This window comes from Loxodonta africana, chromosome 9, assembly GCF_030014295.1.
Source record: "Loxodonta africana isolate mLoxAfr1 chromosome 9, mLoxAfr1.hap2, whole genome shotgun sequence".
Taxonomy (NCBI): Eukaryota; Metazoa; Chordata; class Mammalia; order Proboscidea; family Elephantidae; genus Loxodonta; species Loxodonta africana.
This window is the reverse complement of record NC_087350.1, coordinates 43,693,710-43,717,088: the sequence shown is the minus strand read 5'-3', so window position 1 is coordinate 43,717,088 and position 23,379 is coordinate 43,693,710. Positions and strand designations below refer to the sequence as shown.

The following is a 23,379-nucleotide window of genomic DNA, read 5'->3' as shown; positions in this document are numbered from 1 at the left end:
GTCAAGGCTGAAACTTGAGATGTGGCTGTTTATGCCTGTATGTTGCGTTATTGATTTTGGAGCACCAGAGAACATGAAAAGCAATCAGACAGGAAGACTACTCTAAGAAAACAGGGAGTGAAGTGTTTCATTTGACATGGGACACTTCAGAATTCTGTTTCTATTTGGAGGAAAACACTAAAACTTGGCTTTCTGAAAAATTCCTTGGAAAGTAAAGTTACATGAGGAACAAGCCACACATTCAATTCTCACTGGCTTCTCCTGTTCAAAACTAGTTTCATATAAACATCACTGAGTTTGAAAACGTTCAGAACAATAGAGAAGGCTAAGATGATCAGGAGGAGGCTAACCCAGACCTTTGCAGGGCTCCTGCTGGAGAGGCTGGAGATTTCCTTAACCCAAGTCTGGTATAAATAATGCGAGAGATTTGACCACACACTCATTCATTCAGCCTGGAAAATAACTTCGAATCCATCTACTTCTCCTTATCATCTCTTTCTTAGATTTCCACAAAAGCGTCCTAATTGGCTACTCTGGCCAAACTGCTTTTCAGAAAAGGTGGTGTTTTAGCCAGTCACTGTTCACCCACAGGAACCAACTGACGGGAATAAGAATTTTAAAAATCTTTAGGCATTAGAATTTTAACTTGACAAGTTAACAATTTGTAGGGGAGAAAGTGACACATTACCTCCAGATAACTCTGAAGAAAACCTCAACAGAAACATATGAAATTAATTCCCTACATTATCAACTCTGTTGAAGAAAACCACCACTGGACAGGTGACCACATTTGGAAGGACACATTACTTTTGTAGTGCAGCAGTTTAGCCCAGGGCTTAAAAAATGCAGCATTTAAAGATTATTCAGAGATTGCAAGATGAATAAGAATGACTTTTTGCATCTTTTAGTTCTACCAAATCACTGCCAAGACAACAGCGAGATGCCAAAGATTTTAGGTCTAAATTTTAAGAGGAGTAACATCAATGTCTGAACTTGGAACCAATGTAGTTCTCCTTCCATTTTAAGCCCACAGCTGTTCCTTCTGAAGTTCTCCATTGTTTATCCTTCCTGACTGTTAACATCATACATAGGCAGACCACGACATAAACACAGAGCCCGAAGAAATTGAAAAGGAAGAATCGGCACATATACTAAAGTTATAATCTTCTTTCAAAAGACGAAAAAAAGAAAAGAAAAAAAAAAAAAAAACTTTAGTGTCTGAAAAATGTTTTAATAAAAATCACACAGAAGGAAGTATGTATAGGTTTAATTAAGAGATGGACTCTCCAGCTTAATTGTGGATTCTCAAAACAAACCATGTCTACTAGAAGTGAGAACGTTGCTCTTTTTAAAAGGCAATTTAAATATATTATTCAGTACCCTAGGGAACAGTTCTTACCATCTGGAACAGAAAAATTTTAGACAATATGGTCTATTTACCTGGTGCACATTGGTAAGAAAGGGATCCAATAACAATGGGTTTCTCTCTTTTGCAGTGAACACACAGCAGGTGGTTTGTACTTGATTTTCTGCTAGATTTATGCCAGAGAAAGCCATTTAAACAAGCATTCTGGAGTCAATGCCCTGCCTCTCCTCAGGGCCAGGAAGGTTTCAGAAATTCATTTCAGGGAGCCAGGATGAATCCAAGTGAATATTTATTAGCTTCAGCTTATATGCTGCAAAGGCGGGCATGGCTACTAATTTTTTTTTTGCTGGCTGCAATATTGAAAAAAGAACGTTCTGGAAACTGCAAATCTTCAGCCTAATGAACGACAAATTATTCTGAACTATAGTGTCGGGAAAAAGAAAGTGAAGTACCCCTCAGATTCCAGACAAGCATGAGAAAGATCTTAAAATGGAAAAGTCAACCTATGGTAATTGGTAGCTGAATCTGCAGTCTTAGGAGCAGCCTCTTGAGCTCAGGGCTGGAATTCATGTTTCAGGGATGGGAACGTGGTCTATTCTCAAGTAAACTGAAAACAAACCTCACAGATAACCAACTGCTTTAACATAGTCACATCTGCTCTCAGGATAAAAACCTCCTGATGAACAGAAGAGCAAGTGAAAATAGTGCTAAATCTTATTTATTCAACAAAAAGAAAAATCAGAACGAATTGACATCAGTAGGCAAGGTAATTCTAGCCTATTCTAACCTGCAAGGGCAGGAGATATTACCCAGTGGAAACCCAGGGTCTTACTAGGCATGACTTGTATCGGCCAGTAAATGAGAGACCAAGGTGGGAGAACAAGAAAGGCACATTTGTCTCATTGTACAAGGAAATGGAGTCAGTCAGAGCTTACGCTGCCAAGGCTGCTTGCCAAGGGCGGGCAGGTCACTTACTTTTAAAGGAGTTTACAAGTAGGGAGTTCATACAAATTACATGAGCAACATTCTTAATCATGCTAGGCAGTGATTTATGCAATGGGGTTTACATAAAAGCAGAATCCAAATGCAAAGCTGGGGCGGGGGGGCCGGGAGGAAGCCAAGCAAAGAAAATAGGATTTTTAATACGGTACTGTGGGGGCTATCTCAATACCATTTCCTGATATGTATTTGCCCTGCACTTTATCTGCACTGTTTTGTCTTTAAATCCTTCCTACAACAACATGAGCACAACAAAATTATTTCCAATTCACAGATAAGGAAACTGAGGCTCAGAGAAGTTAAACAACTTGCCCAAGGTCACATAACTAATATGTGGTGGAGAATTCAAAACCAGGACTGTCTCCACAGGCCCAGTGCCTAAACTTGGAGGAAGACTGCCTTTCAGCTAGAATTCAACGGGAATGCTGATTCTGAACACCTCTCACCTGCCACTCACAGAGCTCTTCTGGGGAAGCTCCAAAGTTCAACAATATAAATCTGCTTTGAGGCCTGCTGGTGTTGACAATCACTGCTGCTAAGATTCATCTGGCAGCAAGTGAAAATTTTGGCAGCTTATCAGGAAGTTATCAATACTTTACTTGTTTCAGAAAACTGTAATGAATTATAAATTATCCAAAACTGACACTTCCAAATAAAACTCATAAGCCTCAGGAGGGATTTCAACTTCTCAAGTCTTTATTTAGAAGCTTTATCTTTCAAAGTCAACAGGTGATAAATATGTCAGTATAAGGCTACAAACCAGCAATGGTAATGGATTTCTCCATGGTTACAAGTTTACAAAATCCTAAGCTTGTCATTAGTCATCCTAAACCTAACCAACCTCCCCTGGAGAGTAAAAAAGGGAATGCAGCGTTACAGGTCTATTATTCTTCAACTTCTCCTTTTCAATCAGGACATACATTTGTTACTAAAAACCTGCTGAAAGCACAATTTCAGGGCATCCCCTGCATATGAATTAGAGTGGATTCCCCTTTCCCAGCCTTCACCCTTCCCCCCATGAGTAACAAGAGGCCATTTTTCTGAAGGTCGTCTGAACAATTTCAAAGGCTATAACAAATCAAAATGTTCCCTGCATCTAATATCAAACAGGGCTGATGACAACACTTATTAGAGAAATCAGATTCAAGCCTCCCCCAGCCCCCTCGACCCAAACACACACACACATACAACTTTGAAGTGGGAAGAATGCGGGGATCAGAAATTACCCTGGAGACAGCTCTCGCTGTCTTTGAAGGTTTCCTTTGATACTACCATTTCTTTTCCTCTTACGCTAGGAGGCTAAAAGCTGCCTTTTTTATTGATATGGTCTAATTAATGAAGCTATAGCGTTCCCCTAATGAGATAAATCCAACGGAGACACCCTTACAAGTTTTCAGGCAAGTCTGACTGGGACAAAGTCAGGACAATAGCCAGGTAGTCATCCTAAATCCTGCCTCTTCACATGCTGAGTCATGGCTCTTTGCTATTCCCCGATTACAATGAATTGCAAGTCGACAAGTCTTAAAGGCATTTTTATTTTTTATTAGCTGGATTAGTTTAGCGGTGCTCAGTATCAAAAAGAAGCACCACAGGTAAAGAGACAGGACCGTTAGGATGGTGGTGGCAGTTGTTACTGCTAAGTGTGCTGAGTTTCTGATGGGAGAAAAGCCCTGTTAGTTCTGGAAATTGGGGGTGGTGCTGAGCCACCACTGTAGGTTTAGAGGATACAGACGATGGCATAAGAAGCCCTGGTGGCATAGTGGTTAAGAGCTATGGCTACTAACCAAAAGGTCAGCAGTTAGAATCCATCAGGCGCTCCTTGGAAACACTATGGGGCAGTTCTACCCTGTCCTACAAGGTTGCTATGAGTTGGAATCGACTCTACTTGGCAAACGGTTTGGTTTGAGTTCGGTATCAGCCCAAACAAGGCTCTCCAAGCCACACCCATTGTATCAGTGGCTGTCTCCCAGACTGCAGCAAAACACTGTCAAGCAACCACTTAGGCACCAACTCAGCAAATGCAGGCAGGGCTCCATCTTCCAAAGAGCAGAACTGCAAGCAACAACCTGTCATTTTAGACCACTCCTTGGGCTCCAATGGCCCCTTCCAAACCATACAGTTTTTGGGGATGTGCCAGACATTTCAACACATTAATGCGCTGATGCATGAATGTGTATACATACTAACACAAATATACCAGTATGAGTACTTGAAATAGAACACTAGTAATGTCTGAATGGCTTTATTTTTATCTTTTGTAAAGTGCTCTGAAAAAAACAAAGGCTAGTCAAATTGGCTAGGATTAGATTATGGCACAGCAGTTATCTGGAAGCTGCTCTACCAAATGTGGCTAACGTGCCTTTAAAGCAGCACACTCCTCTCGGTCTTGCTATTTTCCGTTTCAGGGTCTCTGCTTACCACCTGGGCCCATGGATATAGTCATAAAAGGGAACAAACAGCTTGCTGTATCATCATATTTGTGGTAAGAGTTATAGAATGCAGGACCCTAAACACACACTTGATTTCTCTCCGAAGAACAGAGAATCCACGCTCATCTCTGATCAGGAAAATATGTGCACTTGCGTGCGTGCGTGCGTGCGTGCGTCCGTCCCCATGCTTTATTCTTTGATGTTATTTACCACTTCATTTCCTGCTGCTTCTTTCCGTTCCCATCTCTAATGTTTGGTTCTCTACTTTTCCACTCCAGCCAAAACTTTTTCATATCCCAATTATGTGTTGTAGGTTTATTCATTACCTCTTCCTGCTGGGCTTCTACTGTTTTACAGGTACCGAGGTATATCTAGGGATACAGAGTCATCGGGCAGAGTCTGTGCCCTCAAGGAGCTCCTGATAGATTCAGGTTATGAGATCTGGCTCTGTGTGTCCGTGGGCAAGTTATTTTACCATGCTAGGTCTCAGTTTTCCTATCCGTAAAATGAATACGATAGCAGTACTTACTATGTCATAACATTGTTAGGACAATTTGATAACCACTGTAGGCAGTGTCTGCTTGGCACAGGCCCTACCAGGCTAATAAATGTCAGTATATTAACTGCAAGATAGACATGTAAATGAAGACTCATGCTATAATAACTCTGGTACTCAGAAAAGATTGTTCAAAGTTCTATGGATGTATTAATAATGATAATTTGTACTCTAAGTAGAGGCAGACTCAGACTTGCCATCCTTAGAGGCCATGTTCATAAGCACGGTGCTCCTATAAGAGCCCTGGGAAATTAGGGACAGGATGAGTAAGCCATGTGTTAAAGGAAGAACAGGGGTCTGTCTGGTGGACTAGGAAGGGAAACCATCCCAGGCAAAGGGCCCAGAATGTGCAAACATGTGAGACAGTTTGGCAGGTCTTGGGAGCAACAAGTAGCATGTAAAGCTGGAAAGTAAGATGAGATGTATGTAGAGAGTAATGGCAGATGAGGTCAGAAAGGAAGCTATGCCTTGCTAAAGAGTTTGAATTTTATTCTGCAAGCCAGAGTTTCTAGAATTGTGGTCTGCAAAATGCCAATGTCATAATATGCTCCAAAAATAAAGAAAGAAAAAAAAGAATTTGGTGGTCAAGAAGTTAGGAAAATGTTGCATACTATATATATCCCTTTTGGAGATTCCTAAGACACGTAAGTAAACGAAGGGCTCTAAGAATTTCTACAGTAAAAAAACCTACTGAACTCTCTCTAACCTAGTGTTTCTCAAACTTTTTGACTACAGATGGCTTTGTATCTAACGTCTATTAATATCCTACTTTCCTACTTTGGGAAGGGCTGCTTTGGGCAATTGGGAGATGGTGAAAAGCAAGAGAATCGTATGCTTAGATGTATATTTTAGGAAGACTGCTCTGGAAGCAAAGTGAAGGACAGACTGTGGGAGGGAAGTAATACTGGAGGTTAGAAGTGAGAAGAAGGCTAGTGCAGTTATTCAGCTGATTTTTTAAGAGGAGTGGAAATGGACAAGAAGGGCCCAATCTGAGAGCTATTTAAGAGGGAGAACTGCCAGAACCTGCTGACAGACTAGATATGGAGGGTGAGGGGAAGGAAGGGGTGAGAAATTAGGTGATGGTACAGTTAACCAAGGTAAGAAAGAGAGGGAGAAAACTCAGTTTAAGGAGAGAGATAATGAGCTTAGTTTTAAACATGTTGAATTGAGGTACATTCAGGGGGTCTGTTGGAAATGCAGGTCTGGAACTCAGAGGAAAGGTCTGGTTTTGAAACAAATCGCAAGTGATCCCTGTGTGGGTGACACATGAAAGAAGCATAACTGAGGAATGGGCAGAGGAGGAAGAGAACTCTGGGGAACCCGGGAGTCAAGGGGCAGATGGGAAAGAAAAAACTGTCTAAACAGCCGAGAAGACATAATCAGAGAAAAATCTGAAGTATATGAGGCTATTTTCCACTTCTTTGTTTTAAATGCAGAATAAAAATACTAGTTATCATTCATTGAGTTATTTACTAGCTGGCAAAGGGCTAAGTGCTTTACATGTATTTTTTCAGGCACTTCCAGTATTGGACACTCAATTAAATAAATATTACATTAAAGATACCACACAACATAGGTAAAAATCTCTATTCCTTCTTATAATCTAAATTCAAACCTTGCTTCATTTGCATCCTGAGTTTGGTATCTCTTGTAGCATGGTCCTTCCTTATTTAGCTTTTTATGTATTTATTCTTCATCTCCCCAATTCACTTTTAAGTCCTAAACCTTGAAAAAACCAACAAGAACCATACTTCTAAGTGACCATTGACCCAGGGTCTCTTTGGCAGGGTACACACTATCCCAGTGTGGCTTCTGCTGCTGATAAACAATTTAGAATTTCTCTTTTGGAACTCCCTTCAGGGTGTGTTAATCACGAACATACAGATCATACCTGCCTTGACTATCCACTTTATTCTCCACACTTAATCCAAAGACCTTTTGGTTTTTTCAAAAGGAAAAAAGAAGTTTCTCCTCAAAGAGCGAGCTGTTATCAACAGGGATATTTAAGAGAACTCGGCAGAGTCCTTGGAACGACAGGAGCTCCCAACATCAGACAACTCCCATGTGGAATGTGTGCATGCTGGCTTATTTGTTCAAAATACAAACTGCAGTACTTCATGAGTCACACCTTCTGTATAACACGCTGCTATGTGCTAAGCCACATTTATCACCTTTTTTTGAAGACTGTTATCCTCATTATAATGTGGCTTTTGGGTGGTGAGTGCTAGTACTAACAAACTTTTAAATTTTAATGGGATTCATGAGGAGAAGGGAAAGCTCCTGAGAGTGGGGGAGATGGGAGTTTAGTGCTGGAAACTGACCAGGGCTGAGTCTGGGGGGAAGGGTATCTCAGGCAGAGTGCTCATTACACTCTGGAAGCAAACAAATGAAGGCTGTCGGTTCCCATTAGCATCCTTTGATGCTCTCTATAGAGCCATTCGGAGCGTGTGCAGGCAAAACAAATTAGTGGTTCACATGGGCGAACTTTCCATGGAACAAATCACCCATGGAAATAACTTGCCTTTTTTCAATGGCAGCTATTCAGTATGTGCTACTGTAGATAAGCAACTTCCTGAGGGCTACTTGGGAGTTTCACTGAAGAAGATGGTCATTGAGTTGTGCATCAGACTAACTCGAATTTTCCTCATGGTTCTAGGAAAAGCAAAATGCTGAACCCTGGGCTATTGATGCGCTGCTAGACTTGCCAAAAAAAAAAAATCCATTTCCTCAGAAGACACATTTAATGAGGCAACTAGGGTCTAAGGTGATAAATTAGAAATTCAACTAAAGGCATCAAGGCTTAGAAGAAAAAGCAGGAGCTTAATGAAAAATGCAAGTAGAGAGAATGCAATGTTTTCCTGCAAGTGTTCATCTTCATGCTGCCATATCTACGCTTGTTGATGATTTCAGCTATGATTGCTAGTTTTTAATGTCATTCATCTGGGACTCTACTACATTTGTTCTGGGATACTGGAAATAAAGAAAAAACAAAATAAAACAAAAGACTCCAGAAGGCTTACCTTGCCATCTTCTGTGTAGACATTTTCGTTATATCCCTTTACTATTGTTCGATCAATGAACAGACTTCGCATGACTACAATCACCTTCAACACCTTTCCCAAAGTCACCTGTCAAAACACATGCATGAAAACGTGAAAGCTTACGCTGTAACATGCAAATCACACCAAGCTGGGCAAAACTGTAAGAAGAAGAAATGATCTTCTATCCATCCTCTTCCTGAAAGATGCAGCAAAGGACATTTTGAGAGATGGCATGGCATTACCCCTTGTAATGCTATCATCCTAAAACACTTAATAACAAACTCTCAACAACAGCAAGTTCTTCATACAATTCCTTCAAGATGATTCCTTCAAGTCACCTACAATTCCTTCAAGATGATTCCTTCAAGTCACCTACAATTCCTTCAAGATGATTCCTTCAACTCACCTATCTACCCTGAACTTATTCATATTTTTAGTTGATAAACTCTCAGGATAAGTTTCACATGTTTACTATCTGCTGAATAAAGTAAAATTTCCTCCCCCGCCCCACCCGCCTTAAGGTTACTTTCTTTAAAGGGTATCCTATAATCTTGGCATTCTACCATCTAGTGAGTACATTTGTTTTCATATTATGTCTTGGCCCTATGTACATCTATGAACTATGTAGAGACTACAATATAGAGAGTATAGGCAGACAACACCGAATACCCGCTGGCTGAACCACACATTTATAATACCCGATATAAACCAAATAAAGTGACCTTAAAGACAAGTAACTGAATTTTACTTTCAAAAAAGAAACACAATCCTGGAAATACAATTAAGTGCTTTACTCTCTTAGAACATAAGCATGTATTGTATTATGGATTTAAAAAAAAAAAAAACTACAAAAAGCACAGCTTCGTATATGCCAGGGCAAAAGTAACCTGCTGTGTTTGCGGGAATAGGATTAGCAATAAGAAAAGAAACAGTGCTTTCCTTTCTTCTGGGGCTCATGTAACCCTTCTGATCTTTTTCTAACCCTCTTCCTTTCATTGCATAGATGAGACCCTAGAGGCACATCCTGCCAGACCAATCCAAGGTCTGTGGTCTGGTTGTTCCAACAAGACTTTGACATTACAGAATTTAGGTGAAAGAAAGCCCTGTCTATCCCCGTAAGACAAGAGCCTCAGCCTCAAACAACATCCTGATCCTTCAACTTCAACTTGCAGTCAGTTTCCGGGGAAGCCACCTTCAACCATCCTTTCCTTATTTCCCCATTCCTTGCAGTTTTACAACTGCCTGTTCCCTTACACAACCTTCTTCTTTACTTGATTAGCCCTGGGAATCAGTGACCACCCTAACAATTGGTTTCTTCAATAACCTCAAGCGTTAGGTTGATGTCTCTATTATTGTATCCCTAAATTGGTATAGAATATATACAGGGTAAGAAAAAAATATGACACATTTATTTCAGAGAATATTAATAAAAAATCTTATTTCCGTAGCATATGTTTTTAAATACTGCCACACCATGTAACACTTAATGGCTCATTTTTTTTGTGTAACTGAAAATTACTGTTTGAGGATGCCAATAAACGGTGAAAGGTAGGATCAGCAACTCTGTCTTCCTTCAGAAGGAAGGGAAAAAAGAAATGAAAGAAGGAAAAGAGGAAGGAGATTAGTGAGTCAGGGAAGGAGGGAAAGCAATAGTTATTAGTTTTGTAATTTACTATATAATCACTGGAGCCTGGTGGCTCAGCGTTTCTAAGTGCTAACCAAAAGGTCAGCATTTCAAACCCACCAGCCACTCCCTGGAAATCCTATGGGGCAGTTCTACTCTGTCCTACAGGGTTGCTATGTGTTGGAATCGACTTAAAGGCAATGGATTTGGTTTGGTTTTATATAATCACTGAAATAAATTCCCTTTTACTAGGCTAAGTGGAGGTTCAAGATACCTCCTCCAACAGGGCCATCATTTCCAACTGTACACTTTAACTCTCTTTGCTAATAAGCATAGATAACTAAGCAATTGTTTCCTAAACAAAGCAAGAAATCTAGCTGATTTTAATTAGCTGTTAAATTCAAGTTTCTTAGACGAAATTCAGAAAAACCCACTTTGCTTTTAAAAGTTAATTTTAATATTTTCAGGATACTAAACCCATTGCTGTCGAGTCAATTCTGACTCATAGCAACCCTACTGGACAGGGTAGACCGGCCCCATTGTGTTTCCAAGGAGCAGAAGGTGGATTTAAACTGCCGACCTGTTTATTAGCCACTGGGCTGCCAGGGCTCCTTTTAAGGATAACTAATACTACAAAAGTTGACTAATACATGCTCACTATAGAAAAATATAAAATCAGAGGAAAAAAGAGGATAAAAATAATTGTTCATAGTCTTCCCATCCAAAGATAATTACCAATAATACTTTGGTGTATTTTCTTCTATCTTTTTACTACCAAAGATGTATGGCTACTGAGTTTTTAACACAGTTATAAATGAGACTATATCTACAATTTCAAATCAAATGTTTACTTAAAATTATGGCATAAGCACTGTTCCGCATTGCTATGCAGGCTTCAAAGACAGCGTTAAATGCTGCATGGTCATCTAGTGAGTGGAAATAATTTCCTTAACTCTTCTCCTACTGTTGGACATTTATGTTGCTTCTAAATTTTTCCTAATATAAATATGGCTGTAATGTGTACTTTTGTTCACAAGCGTTCCCTGAATTGGGGGTTATTTCCTTCAGACAGGTTTTTAGAATTGTAATTACTGGGCAAACAGTATAAAAGGCTTTTGAAAAATCTGCCAAATTTCTAACCACAGGGGTCATGCGAATCACGTGCCAGCCAGAAAGATATAAACACATCTATTATACTCTGCTTTTGTCAGCGATGGATGCTATTAATCAAAACAAAATCCAATATAATCTTCCCTACCCCCTTAAATACCATGTTAACTTATTTTTATTTTTTAGCCTCAAATATTTTATTTAAGTTTGTTTGTTTGAATCAGCATTCCAACAAAGCCTGCATTTTGCATTCGGTTGTTACAGCTTAGCAGTTCCACATTCTAGATATGTCTGTTTGCTTTCTTGTAGTGTCATTAACATGTCTCTCTAGCCCTCCATATTTCCACTAAATGAAGTTAGGTACAGAGCAATGCTCGTCCAATAGAACTTTCTGTGTGATGGAAATATTCTACTGCACTATCCAGTACTGTAGCCAATAGTCATTTGTGACTGCTGAGCACTTTCAGTTATTTTTAAAACCTTTTATTATGGAAAAATTTAGAACCGATACAAAAGGAGACAAAATAATACAAAGAACCCTCGAGGACCCATGCAACTTCAACTGTGATCAACTCATTTGTTTCACCTCCGTCTCTACTTCTCCCTTCCTGAATTATAGCAAAACAAATACCCGCCATCATATCACTTCATCTGTAAACATTTCAGAATGTATCTCTGAAAGATAAGGGCCCTTAAAACAAAAAAGCATGACCACAATACCATCCATGAAATCTAAAACAGCAACAATGAAAACAAGAATTCTCCAATATTAGCAGATGTCCAGGTCACTCAGTGTTCAAATTTCTAACAGTCTTATAAATGCCACTTTTTAAAAAGTTTGCTTCTCTCTGGATCCAAATATGGTCCACACATGTGACTGGCTGACATGACTCATAAGTCTCTCCTAAACTAAAGATATTCCCTTCTCTACTACTCCCACCCTCATTTTATTTGTTGAAGAAATTGGGTCATTTCTTTTATTGTGTTTTCCACAGTCGGCTTTTTGCTGACGTCATCCCTGTGGTGTACTTTAACATGTTCCTCCTTACCCTGTACTTCCTGCAAATTGGTAGTTGGATCAGATTCGGGGTTGATTTCTTTGTGGAAAAGCTACTTCAGGAGATTTCAAAGGGCAGCTCGAGAAGACACAGCAAAGTATTATAATGAAATGTGCAAAGACCTGGAGTTAGAAAAACAAAAGGGAAGAATACACTCCGCATTTCTCAACCTGAAAGAACTGAAGAGAAAATTCAAGCCTCAAGTTGCAATACTGAAGGATCAGGCAAGATATTGAATGATGCAGGAAACATCAAAAGAAGATAGAAGGAATACAACAGAGCCACTGAACAAAAAATAACTGGTCGACACTAAAGCATTTCAGAAGGTAGCAGCATATGATCAAGAACTGATGGCACTGAAGGAAGAAGTCCAAGCTGCGCTGAAGGCACTGGAGAAAAACAAGACTCCAGAAATTGATGGAATACCAACTGACATGTTTCAACAAACGGATGCAATGCTGGAAGTATTCGCTCATCACCTGGCCAACCAGCTGAAAGAGATTCATATTTATGCCATTCCAAAGAAAGGTGATCCAACATAATAGGGAAATTATCAAATAATATCATTAATATCACACACAAGTAAAATTTTGGTAATAATTCAAAGATGGCTGCAATAGTACATAGACAGGGAACCGACAGAAATTCAAGCTGGATTCAAAAGAGGACGTGGAATGAGTGATATCATGGCTGATGTCAGATGGAGCTTGGCTGAAAGCAGAGAATACCAGAAAGATGTTTACCTGTGTTTTACTGACTATGTAAAGGCACTTGGCTGTGTGGATCATAACAAATTATGGATAACATTGCAAAGAACAGGAATTCCAGAACACTTAATTGTGCTCATGTGGAACCTGTACACAAACCAAGAGGCAGTTGTCCAAACAGAACAAGGGGATATTGCGTGGTTTAACATGAGGAAAAGCGTGTGTCAGGGTTGTATCCTTTCACCACACTTATTCAGTCTGTATGCTGAGCAAATACTCTGAGGAACCAGACTATCTGAAGAAGAATGTAGCACCAGGATTAGAGGAAGACTCATTAACCTGGGATATGCAGATGACACAACCTTGCTTGCTAAAAGTGAAGAGGAATTGAACCACTTACTTATGAAGAGTAAAGACTATATAGCCTTAGTATGGAATATACTTCAACATAAAGAAAACAAAAACCCTCACAACTGGACCAATAAGCAACATTTTGATAAACGAAGAAAATATTTAAGGTGTCAAGGATTTCATTTTACTTGGATCCACAATCAACACTCATGAAAATAGCAGTCAAGAAATCAAACAATGTATTGCACTGGGCAAATCTGCTGCAAAAGACCTCTTTAAAGTTAAAAAGCAAAGATGGCACCTTGAGGACTGAGGTGTGTCTGACCAAGCCATGGTATTTTCAATCGCCTCATACATATGCAAAAGCTGTGCAGTGACTAAGGAAGACGGAAGGAGAATCGATGCCTTCCAATTATGGTGTTGGCAAGGAATACTGACTATACCATGGACTTCCAGAAGAATGAACAAATCTGTCTTGGAAGAAGTACAGTCAGAATGCTCCTTAGAATCCAGTATGTCGAAACTTTGTCGCATGTGCTTTGGATATGTTATCAGGAGGGACCAGACCCTGCTTGGTAGAGGACCAGTGAAAAAGAGGAAGACCTCAATAGGATGGATTGACACAGTGGCTACAACAATGGGTTCAAGCATAACAATGATTGTGAGGATGGCACAGGACTGGACAGTGTTTCATTCTGTTGTACAGAGCATTGCTATGAGTCGGAACCAACTCTACGGCACCTAACGATGACGGCTTTGTAGGTGGCATCATAGTCTACCAATAGGCGGCATGCAAGGTCTGGCTGTCTCTCAGTTTGTGATACTCAACTACTGATGCATTAATTCATCAGGCATTATAGATGGTAATAATCCAATGCTATCTTCCTTCTACATTTAGTAGCTTGAATACTTTTATAAAGAACCCTACCAACCTCCCCGCCCCCCCCCCGAAAAAAATACCTGTTGCTGTAGAGTCAATTCCAACTCATAGCGACCATATAGGACAAAGTAGAACTACCTCATAGGGTTTCCAAGGAGCGGCTTATGGATCTGAACTGCCAACCTTTTTAGTTAGCAGCCAAACTCTTAACCATTATACCACCAGGGCTCCACCATCTACTATCTGATTACCCAGTGGTGGAGCTTCTTACACACAACCAAAAACAAACCCCAAAACTAAACCTTTTGCTATCAAGTTGATTCCAACTCATAGAGACCCTACAGGACAGAGGAGAACTGCCCCCTAGTGTTTCCAAGGAGCAGCTAGCGGATTCGAACTGCCGACCTTTTGGTTAGCAGCCAAATGCTTAACCACTGCGCCACCAGGGCTCCTTATACACAACAGTCAGGATAAATGCTTGATTCCTTTCCTTTACTTAGCAGATTTCAAAAAAATGCACTGGCTCACTAGTTACCTTCCAAAGCAGGCAGATTAGTTTTTTCCCCCCTCCTAACACTATTAGAAACTCATGGATTTAAACATATTCAATGGGTTTTTACAATTAGTACTGATACCCAAATTGCCCTGTCTGTGGCCAGTGGGCATCTCCTTCAGGCTGGCTCCTGGGTCCTTTCGTCACAACCCTAGTTGTTTCTGATAGCTGCTTTGCTGTTTAGTATAAGATGTTCCAGGCTTATCTTGAACAATTTCTGCTGGAGGTCTTGAATCAGCCATTCCTTCAAGTAGCCCTGGTTATTTTCAGTGGGAAATACTATTTCAAGGCCACAATCTGGGTACTAGAGGCAAATAATTTTTTATTTGTATTTTTTTCCCTTTTCTAGTAATTTTTGACAGATTTGTGTGTTTTTTCCCTTATTTAATACAAAAATAAGCTAATTCCCAGTTGTGCCTCCTACCACCACTCCTTTAAAGAGTTCTCTGGTAGGCTGATTCTCTAATGCACCCTCTGCCACCATCTCTGCCTCTATTTGTGTTCTGTTCCTACTAGGGATAGGTACACAAACATGAGAGGGTCACCAACAACATACCAATGGCTGCGCCTACATGGCTTATATACTGTATATACTACACATAGACAGTCAGTGTCGTGAAGTCTCATTTTGGTTTGCTTTATTATCTTTCAAATCTGTAAATCTCTAAGAAGTTTGTTCAGTTCTTATTTTTTACAGACCCAGAAAAAACCCTGGTGCACAGCTAAGCGGAATATGCACAAATTCATGCATATGAAAATTTTTAACATGGTCATAACGAAACTATATACACAATTTTGAATTCTAAGATTCTGAGGCTTTATAATCAGCAATTCAGAATTAGATCTCAGCTCTGGTGTTGGAAAGCTTGGCCTGGTTACCTACCTTCTCTGAACATCAGTTTTCTGATGTCTAAATGGAGATAGTGATCCCACCATCTCAGAAATACTGTGAGGAGGAGAGGAGACAGTGCGCTGATATGGGGTATGGCATAGGGCCTGGCACAGAGTAAGTTCTTGATAAATGGTAGCTATTGTTGTTTCCAAGAAGGAGCCCTGGTGGCACAGTGGTTAAAGCATTCGGCTGCTAACCAAAAGGCTGATGGTTTGAACCCACCAATGGTTCCATGGGAGAAAGATGTGGCAGTTTGCTTCCACAGAGATTTATGGACTTGGAAATCCCACTGGGGCTGTTCTAATCTGTCCTTATAGGGTCACTATGAGTCGGAATCAACTTGACGGCAGTGGGTTTAGTACTGTTATTTGGCCCAAACCCATTGACTAGACTTCACAGAGGTAAGGTAAAATGATTTGAAGCCAGTTAACATCAAAGCTGGAACCAGACTGTTGCTGCCTAAAGGTCAATGAACTTACCACTTACGTTACTTTACTTTCCAGCTGTAACACCTGGAACCTGGGGCTAAAGGGAAACTACAGAGAGTGGGTGACAGTTGTACTGGGCCCTGGACGATGAAGAAAAATGTGCTGTCTGCTAGATAACTGCTGAGCGGAGAGTCTGCGGGCCTAAGGGTCAGGGGCAGTTTAGGGAAAGACTGGAAGCTACATGGGCTGACTGAGCCAGACCTCACTGGCCCCCAGAGGAGGCCATTTAGTGTGCAGGTCAAGTGGCTGTGCTCTTGGATTCGGCTGCAGTCCCACATCTGCCACTTCAGGCCATGTGACAGAGGGCAAGTAAGACAACCTCTTGTGCCTATTTACTTAGCTGCAGAATGTTGAGGGGCCTGTTGGGCAAGTTAAATGAGACAATCCACGTAAATCACTTGGCTACGGGTGTGGTGCACCACAAAACTCAACAGCCATTAGCTCTTTGTTTCTCTTCAGATTATGGTGTGGTAGAGGGAGTAACATGAGACCTTCCAGCTCTGCCATTAAGACAGAACTTAATGCATGTCCTCTAATGTTCTCCCCAGCCCTAGAACCACTCTACAATGATTAATACTTTCATCTATCTCGAATGTGCCTGTTTCTAATGTATCTGGATGCACCAGGCTGTAGTGACCCTGAACTTTTGGTAGGCTGATAGGGCAATGTGTCATATACAAGCCAACAAACATTCTTCTCCAAGCTTGCCAACGCTGGCCATGGTCAGAAGCAAAACTTTCACTGACAGGGTATACGGGTTGGTTCTTGGCAACTGCTATGGGATACCACAAATAAAAGCTAATGCCATCTGGTAATGAAGCGGGCTTGCTGTTGCCAAGGTAACACCTTTTCTATACTAAGCAGCACATTTCCAAAGAGCTCACTCACTACTCTTACTGTGTCTGTCCCCGTGAGTGCTCAAATGACATGCTGTAGAGTCACAGGAAGCACTGTGCTTTCTGAAAAGGAGCGAAGGTGCACTTGAAAAGGACGCCTCCCACACTGGTCATCCCCCTTTCAGGGAAGTACATTTAGAAATGCTATTGCTGCCCAGCCCCCGTCAGGGTAAGCTTTGTTGTGAGCAGCTGGGGCTGAAATTGGTGGTCTTCTCTTTCTAAAAGCAGTTGTCTGCTGAGCTGTAGTCTATTAGGGGAATTTCTAGTTCACTGTGGCAAGACAAAGGAGCTCTGGTTGTGCAACAGTTAGGCACTCGGCTGCTAACCAAAAGGTTGATGGTTGGTAGTTCAAAACCACCTAGCACTCCATGCAAGAGAAAAGACCTGGCGATGGAAAACCCTATGGGGCAGTTTTACTCCATTCACATGTGGTTGCTATGAGTTGAAATCGATGACAGCACGCAACAACACCCCAAGACAAGTCACAAAATAGGAAAGAAAAAATGGGAAGAAATTTGAGGATATGGTAAAACTAGGATTTAGTTCAGTTCTGCTCACCAACTGATGTCCAACAAATCCAACAAACCTAGTAGCTGAAATGTCATCTCCATCTACACCAGTAGACATCTGAGTTTAGAAGGTGAGAACAGCTGATTACTTCAAAACTTATTCTTTCAGTGCTTGTGCAGGCGGAAGGCCGCTTTGAAACCAAGCAGTATCTGTATCTAGAATATAGGTGAGGCAAGCTGACCAAAAATTTATTTGCACGAGGGACCTAGGAGCCACGCATGGTATCACTGACCCTGAAAATAAAGCATGTGTGTGGGCGGTAAAGGTAGCTAGCATAGCATTTGTCATTCAGACAAATGGCTGTCATGTCTGAGTCCTGCTTTGGGTGAGGAGACTACACTAAAAAAAAAAAAAAAAAAGGCCAACGATTATATAAAGTCATCATGAATATTATTTTCCAAATACAAACAAGGTCAAAGTCTGATGTGTAAGTACCCTTAAAGGGTCAGCTGTAATTTAAATGATGTTTTACAAAGTGTAGCTAGGAAGCAAGGAGGAAGAAAAGAGAGATAGAAAGAAATGGGGAATGGGGGAGGGAAGAAGAGAGGAAGAAAAAGAGAGCAGGAGGGAGAGGCAGGAAGGCTTAGGAACAGTTTTTCTTGAGTACGATACTTAGAACCTTCCTGTTTGCTCTAACTCTGAAGAAAGAATGGGGTAAGGGGAATGATCCCAGTAAGTATTTATTTATTGAGTAAACAAGCGTTTGTACTATATGTAGCACTGGGCACTGACTCGTAGAATTATATAATTTTAGAGCTGAGACTTAAAAAATCATTTTGTCCAATTCCTCCATTTTTAAAGGGGTAAACTGAGGCCTAGAGAGGTTGAGAAGTATCAGCTATGGCTCCTATCTTAAAGGCAGTGATAAAGCAAATACATGTCTGAAATAACAGTAGGGTATGTAAGCGCCACACCACATTGGGGCTTACTGTGTGCTCAAGAAGTTTTGAGGGAGGATGGCACTGCCTCATTGGAAGGTCTGGCACAACCAGAGAGTGGTTGGTTCAGGACTCATCCAATTACCACATATTTTGAAAGGATGAAATTGGCTGTGGAGACAAGTACTCCCCAAAATGGCATTTCATGGAACACTCTAAGAAATGTTCTTAGATGTGGTCTAAAAGAGAAGTTCAACATCATTAGCTTTTCACTGACTGCTGGGGGTCTTCCCCCAAATGATGCAAATATATCCCTTTGTTCTATAACAGGGATAAGTTCATGCACATGTGGCCACAGCTTTCTCCCTTGTCTAAGAACCCTGTGGTACAGTCAAGGCAGGTATCTTATTTTCATTCTGAATAGAAGAAAGTGGAGGTTTATTGATTCCCCCCCACCAAAAAAAAACCCAAAACCATTGCTGTTGGGTGGATTCTGACTCATAGCAACCCCTACAGGACAGAGTAGAACTGCCCCCTAGGGTTTCTAGGAGTGGCTGGTGGATTCGAACTGCCAGCCTTTTGGTTAGCAGCCTGAACTACTTAACCACTGCACCACTAGAGCCCCTTATTTATCCAAGGTTGCTGGTTTTCTGCACAGGGCCTGAAGCCACCTCTTGGTGTTGCCTCATCTCATGCCTGGTCCATGGTCTCACACTGGTATCTCAATCTAAGTGAGAGAGGGGAAAAAAGAAATGGTGACCACAGAGCCTTGGGTCATCTAATCCTCCAGCTGCCCAGGAATCTTCTCTGGGGCCCTACTAAGTGGTTCAAAATCTTGTTTCCCGACACTCCTGGCTTCCCTCACAAATGGTTTTATACACACACTCCTGACCCCATCCATAAGATGCTAATAAAGTACTTGTTTTGTCTAATTTTAGCATTTTTCAAAAAAAGTTAGCATTCTATATTCTGCACAGCTACTAGGTATGTGTAGTCCTGTCAGAACTGTGCTGGGCAGAATTGTTCTCTTAACAGCAGGCCTTGAGAAGCTGCAGCAACAAGGGGGATTTAAAACTGAGAGGTAGGGAGGAAGATTGGCTGTGGCTTCTTTCTAGGAAAACTGTAAAACTGGATATAGCCAACAACGAGAGCAAACTGAGACAGAATGACTCTGAAAGGCTGGAACTCTGGCAAAGCTGAGGTGGAAAAGATAAACTGTCATGTCTTGAAAGAGGCGGCTACAAGAACTGCAGAGAGCTGGACAGCAACCAAATCATAAAAAGAGAATGGGGCTATGTGACTTGGAAACCAAGAGGTCAAACTGAGGGATTGTCAAAGATAAAAGTGATGCTCTTCCCTGCTGAAGGACACTCATTTTGCTCAATAAGCTGGATCAAGCTGTGTCCCCGATGATAAAATGCAATGTAATGTAATGCAATATAAGAAAGGAAAAATGAAACTGCAAAGGAACTCTCACATACTGTCTAGACTTGAGATACAAAGTTGTTATAGCTTCATGGGGTGTTTTGTATTTTCTTTTGACAAAAACCTACAAAAAAGGAGGCAGATAAGCTGACTTTAGGTCCTATCTAGCAACAAGTCAGAAAACCAATCTGCCACCAAGGCAACAGAGCATGGGTGTTACCTTTATGGACTTTGGGAGAAAAACAGACTAGAGTTTAGATCTTGGCTCTACCCCTTCTTGGCCACGTGACCTTGGGCACATTACCCTCTTTAAGGCCCAGTTTTCTCACCTGTAAACCCAGGATAATGTCTCTCAGGGCTATTGTGAGGAGCAAATGATACAATGTATATGAAGTAGCTTGGCACTGTGATTAAAACATGGAAGTGCTCAACCAGTGGTCCTTCAGTTCCATCATCACAGTGGAAAGCTAACACGATGCAGGGGAGAGAGCTAGGGCTTTGGAGTCCGAGAGACTCACATTCAAATTCTGCCTTTGCCATGTACACAGCAGTGTGGCCCTGGGAAAATCCATCCATGTAAGCTTCTACTCTCCCATCGCTAAAATGGACCCCTTATTTATAAGGCCTGGAGAGCTGGTGATAGTACATGTCCAGGACGGTTAATTACTAGTGCTCAGTGGGCACTTACTACATGGTAGCTGGGATTAGTACCACTGCCGGCAATTTTTAATGATTATTAACAAACACCCTGCCCAATAAAAATCTGCCCAATAGACAAAGCTTATTTTCATCAGGTGGTTTGTTCTACTGATGAGTGAATTTGAATCATTTGCGTGATGAGCCATCGGTGTTAACAATTTGGGCATTTCTGATTTTCCTGAACTCACTCTTCTCTTCTGAAGTCAAAACTGCCCCGTTTGAAGGAAAACATCATCAGGAAGTACTTACCCATTAAAAGGCTTCATGACAAGAAAGGCTTGTGAAAGAACCTTCCATTTTGTATCATAAATGTAACTTTCTTCCCTCACGATGTTCTTATCACATCTCTTCAATAACAACAGAAATTCACAAATAATGTAAACAAATGAAGACAGAATTGAGAAGAACTGTGCAGTTTCTTTAGTCATTTAGTTCATTTTGACTTAGAAAATATATATTCAAACATATAACATGTAGCCCTTCTAAGAAAAAAGTACAGAACTAATACCAATGCCTGTATTAAAATCCTAATTCCAAAACGATTTTCTGTGAATGAAATGGGATACAGGATAACTGAGAAGCTATTTTCAACATAGTGAAAATGCTGAATTTTTCCTAACAGATTTGAAGACGAATCTTCAACAGCACAGATCCTTTACTTGTACTGAGCATGACTGTAATGAAGCCCACATCACACAAGGTTCTTGTCTCACTGGAACTACCTGCCACCCAGGCAAGCAGCTGTTGTCTGTGCTTGGGTGAAGCCAACTGGCCTTAGGAGTCAGTACCTGCTCTAAGGGTGACCCTACACAGTGGCCTGGTACAGAAGGCTCTGCACCACAGGGATGACGGTTCTGGGCTAGACCAATTAAACTGCCTCTCCAGAATCTGGAGAACATGAAGTGAATTGGTAGGGAAAAAAAGCACTACCATGAGAAGGAGGAGCCATGCAGGAAGAGAGAGAGGAACGAATGAATGGGGGAAAGGAGGGAGGGAGAAACACACAGATGCACACCAGAACCAAGAGCTGCCCTGGACTGCAAGTGGCTTGCCTTTCTAGTTCCTTTCTTTCTTCCATCCATTTAACAAATATTTATTAAATGCATATTATGCACAAGAGTAGACATTAGGTACACAGAGATAAATAAAACAAACAGAGCTAACAGTCTAGAACAAGCAAGCAATAAATATATAAAGAAATATAATTTGCAAAGATTTATGAAGTAAATGAAAGGGGGACAAAAACTTAGAGAGAGAATATTTAGGTAATACCTATGTGTGAAAATGTGACATTTAGATTGGATCACTCAATTATTCATTTGTTCATACATTCGCATATTTATTCACTGAAATGTTTATTAAACACCCACTATGTGCCATGAGTTGGAACTGACTCAATGGCAACCAACAAGTACTATGCAATGTTCAAAGCACTGGAGATGGAGCAGTGAACAAAATGATGTCTGTGCTCTCATGGAGTGTATACTCTTGGCAAACAGATAAAAAATGATTTAATCTGTGTGGGGCTATGAAGACAACAAAGCTAGACAAGTGGGTTATTCAGATTTGGTTGAAACCTACAGGTAAGACCACACTTGTCCAAGCAAGGTATTGGGGCAGAGCTTGCCGGGTCAAGAGAGAAGCATGTACAAAGGGTGGGAAAAGGCCTGGTGTCTGGGTACAGAAAGGAGGACAGTGAGGCAAGGAAGTTGGTCGCTGCACTGGGCAGGAGGCAGGTGGAGGTGATAATGAAAAGCCCTCATGATGCTGATAAGGAGTTTAGGGTTAGTCCAGGTGAACAGAGAGCCAGTTCAGAGTTTTCAGCGGAGGAACAACATATCCCATGTCTGCTTCTAGAAAAACATACCCCTGGCTGCTTTGTGGAGGGATCGAGGGAAGAAATGGGGAGACGCCTGTCACAGTGGCTCACAAGAGATGATGATTTAAGGTAGAATCGACACGATTACCTGATGGGTTGCATATAAAAGGTGAGAAAAAAGGGGACACAAAGGAATCTTTTAGGTTTCTAGCTTCAGCACTGGGCACATGGTTTTCCTACTCAGAGCTGACAAGAGAAAGAATAAGGGGGAAAACGGAGGAGAAAAATCAAGTCTCTTTTACTAAGTTTAAGATACTTTTGAAACACCTAAGTGGAGAAGTCAAATGGGCAGTTCTGAGACTAGAGCTCAGAGCTGAGGTCTGGTCCAGAGACAGTTCAATTTTATGAACAATCACAATAGGCACTCTTTTTCCAGGTGGTCTGGGTGAGTCTCAGATGAGCCGAAACCTCATCCTAAACCCATACACCTGAGGAACACTTGTCTAGGCTTTGGGATATTCAAAGATTCCTTCCTGGGAGAGATGGCTCTGTGAACATAAACACAAACCGTCCCCTTGATGAGGCAGATTTGAGTCCAGGTGAAGGTGGGCACTACAACAGTACCCTGGTGCCCTCTGTGACACACCTGGCCCTGTTAAACCTTCATATTTTCTGTCCATACTCTGTTAGGCTACACTTGGTTTTTAAACATTTCGTCTGTAGAATGTGTGCCAACTTGACCTTGATGCAGAAAATTTTAATTCAGATCAATACATGGACAAGGTCACTTTAAAATTCAATTAATATGAATGGGAAAATATGCTCCACAGTTCTGTGAGCTGAAAATGGAACAGTTGCAAGTTAACAACAAAAGAGACATCCCCACACCCTGTTTGGGTCCTTCTGTTTGATAATGCAGCTATCTGTGTCCTTAAATACTTGCAGTAGTTGGAATACCAAAAGTACTTTTTTTCCTGCTTCTATTTAAGGTAGCTTAAAATTAAACTGTAGTTTGTTTGAAGAAAAACATAAAGTGTA

The 23,379-nt window shown here is 41.0% G+C and overlaps 1 protein-coding gene across 1 annotated transcript in view; it reads right to left on the bottom strand.

Moving 5' to 3' along the window:
- Positions 1 to 23,379, bottom strand: part of MED27 (mediator complex subunit 27) — a 230,786-nt gene that overhangs the window by 32,375 nt on the left and 175,032 nt on the right. The window contains exon 5 of the mRNA XM_003407504.4: positions 8,371 to 8,478. Coding sequence (XP_003407552.1) covers positions 8,371 to 8,478 — 108 coding nt within the window. The remainder of the gene's footprint in view (positions 1 to 8,370; positions 8,479 to 23,379) is intronic.